At 34.2% G+C, this 3,072-nt stretch overlaps 1 protein-coding gene across 5 annotated transcripts in view; it reads left to right on the top strand.

The window, feature by feature from the left end:
* The window catches only part of LOC106463815 (dihydropyrimidine dehydrogenase [NADP(+)]-like), a 52,568-nt gene that overhangs the window by 32,356 nt on the left and 17,140 nt on the right, over positions 1-3,072 (top strand). For all 5 annotated transcript variants that reach the window (XM_022391423.1, XM_022391422.1, XM_022391421.1 and 2 more), the window contains 2 exons: positions 1,633-1,817; positions 2,433-2,648. In XM_022391423.1, coding sequence (XP_022247131.1) covers positions 1,633-1,817; positions 2,433-2,648 — 401 coding nt within the window. The remainder of the gene's footprint in view (positions 1-1,632; positions 1,818-2,432; positions 2,649-3,072) is intronic.

The raw sequence follows: 3,072 nt of genomic DNA, 5'->3' as shown, positions 1-3,072 counted from the left end.
TCTATCTATCTTTGTATCCATTGTTTTATGCTAACGTTTTTTTTCAAAAGTCTTTTTTGTTTTGTTTTTGAATTTCGCGCAAAGCTACACGAGGGCTATCTGCGCTAGCCGTCCCTAATTTTAGCAGTGTAAGACTAGAGGGAAGGCAGCTAGTCATCACCACTCACCGCCAACTCTTTTACCAACGAATAGTGGGATTGACCGTCACGTTATAACGCCCCCACGGCTGAAAGGGCGAGCATGTTTGGTGGGACGGGGATTCGAACCCGCGACCCTCAGATTGCGAGTCGAGCGCCTTATCCACCTGGCCATGCCGGGTCTTTTCAAAAGTCATCAGATAACTATAGAGAAAACGACAGTAATAAATACACAGTTTGCTTTCTAGCCTCTTTATGTTCGCTTCTTATATACTTTATAATGATTAATAACTGTTATGAGTTACATATAAAGACAATATTGGTGAATAGAGAAGGTTTCAGTACATGTTATTAGACTGATTAAGTTTGCTTGATACTTTCTACATGTATATTATAGTCTCACTTTTATAAGCAGGATTCTCCTAAAAGTTTATTCCAGTCACCAGATATTAAGAACAGTCGAGTGTATAAATAGGTATTCACACATGGACTTCCATATTGAAAAAAGTTTGACATCACTAAAAATGTAAGTTTCATTCTTGATCGTTAGTCTTGGCCAAACCACCAGGAAATGTGAGAGTTTTTAATTAGATGCCCTAACGTTGTTTGTTTATTTATTTGTTTTAAGACCAAAGCTACATAACGGGCTTACTGTGTTGTGCTCATTGCAGGTATCAAAGCCAAATGTTTTAGCATTATAAGCCCTCAGATTTACCTCTGAACTACCAGGTACCTTAGAAAATTACTTCGCAATTATACATTTTTATTTCTATAATTAGTTTGTTTAATGTAATCTATTTGTAATTTTTTTTATTATTTTGTCTGGAAGCATTTGTCACTAGAGTTACAATCTGTAACTAAAGAGATTTTTCTTGGCCTTGTGGATAAGAGACTCGACTCGCATTCTGCGGGTCGCGGGATCGCAGATAGCCGTTGAGTAGCTATGCGCGAAATTCAACAGATAAACTGTAACTAAAAGAGCATTTTATTCAGCTTTTAAAATGCGTTTAAACAAACTGGAACACAATTTAACCATAAAAAGTTATAAAATATATAAATATGTATATAAAATTAGTTTAATCTTAAGTTACAAACAAAATCAATGAATTATGAATAACAGCAAATAAGTATTATTACATAAATACGTTACATTAAAACGATTTTACAACGGCTTGGCCATCAGGTTTTCATGTTCAAAGCACACCACCTCTCCTTGAATGTTGTACATTATGCTGCAAGGCTATTGTCAAGATGCAAAGTTACAATTTTTACTTGTCATAAGACATTTGTGTTTGACTTATTACATTTTAAACACTACATTCTTAATCTAGCCCCTTGGGGATCTTCAAGAATTAGAAGAGTTGCTAGATAGTGCACGAGCAGACATGGTGACATGGGCTGTAACGACATTATTAATGTAATGTACGGAACCCTCTGTGTGATAAAGTTTAACTAGACAAAACGATTTGACCCCTTCTTATCTTTCATTGTAAAGTGTTAGAAGCCATCAAGCCTCTCAAGCTCACAAACTTGGGACTTCCAGAGGTCGACAAGAGCATAATGCAGAGTAGCGAGAAGTGGGTGTTCTGTGGAGGAGACATGGCTGGTGTAGCAGAAACAACCGTTGAAGCTGTAAACGATGGAAAGACAGCAGCTTGGTTCATCCACGAATTTCTCCAAGTACTTAGGATCAGAAATTAACATTTAACGTATTTATTTCTTATTTGAATAAATATCACCTCTTTTGATTCATAAGTACTGATATGGGTATGAAAATACTGGCTGGTATAGAACTCTAAAAACAGATATCACAAAGAGCAGGTTTTACATAAAATATGTACAATTAAAGTATTCCACTTCTAGTGTTTTACGACAAAGTTGTCAACTAAATATGTTTTGATAATTATAATAAAGAAACGAAAACAGGTGTACAATCGTATCAAAGTAGTGAGAGTGTTATTTGGTGTTCATAAATCCCCAAAAATTACAATAACATGACTTTGACTACCAAAAGAATATGGAAATAAAACATAAAACCATATTTAATGTAAAGATATACGAATAATAATAATTTGAAAACCAACATGAAAATTCTTCTCTGAGAAAGTGGAACTATTTTTTATGTAGTAAACTTCGTTAACAGTTGTGTGAGTTGTTTTAACATGCAATAAAAAAGCGTATGATTAAGCAACTAGAACCAAATGTGACTTTCGATATTGGTAATTGTAGGTTCATTAGTTTACGCATATTTTCAAACATAACGAACCTGCTTCTTACTTTTTGTTTTCTTTCCAGAGCCTTCACGGTTTCCCAGTACCCAAAATACCATCGCTACCCAAATTTTATACCCCTGTCGACATGGTGGATATCAGCGTTGAAATGTGTGGTCTGAAATTTAAAAATCCTTTTGGGCTTGCTAGTGCCCCACCAACAACCAGCAGTGCCATGATTCGGAGAGCGTTTGAAGCTGGCTGGGCATTTGCTGTGACAAAAACATTTACTTTAGATAAGGTTATGACTGGTTGTTTTCTCCATTTTAATTATTTAGTTGTTAGTCAGAGATCTTTGTTATTAATGCAGTTAAATATCTTCGATTGATATAACACCACGTTATTGAAATTTCATAACTTTTTATTGTGTCACATGAAAACAGTAGACTTTTTTTGTGAAATGTGTTAATAACTCATGTTACTTTTGTACATATACAAGTTGTCTAAGGGATTTAAATTCATCTCAAAATATTCTTGAAAAATGTGTAATACTACCATACTTGTTCTAAATATGTGTGTGATAGTAGACTGTACACAAAAATGGGAAGACTGAGTACTGAGGATTAATATTAAATGTAAGTACATGTTCTATATATATATATATATATATATATATATATATACACATGTGTGATAGTAGACTGTACACAAAAATGGGAAGACAG

Source organism: Limulus polyphemus, unplaced genomic scaffold, assembly GCF_000517525.1.
Source record: "Limulus polyphemus unplaced genomic scaffold, Limulus_polyphemus-2.1.2 Scaffold1490, whole genome shotgun sequence".
Lineage (NCBI taxonomy): Eukaryota > Metazoa > Arthropoda > Merostomata > Xiphosura > Limulidae > Limulus > Limulus polyphemus.
This window is presented reverse-complemented; position numbering and strand designations above follow the sequence as displayed.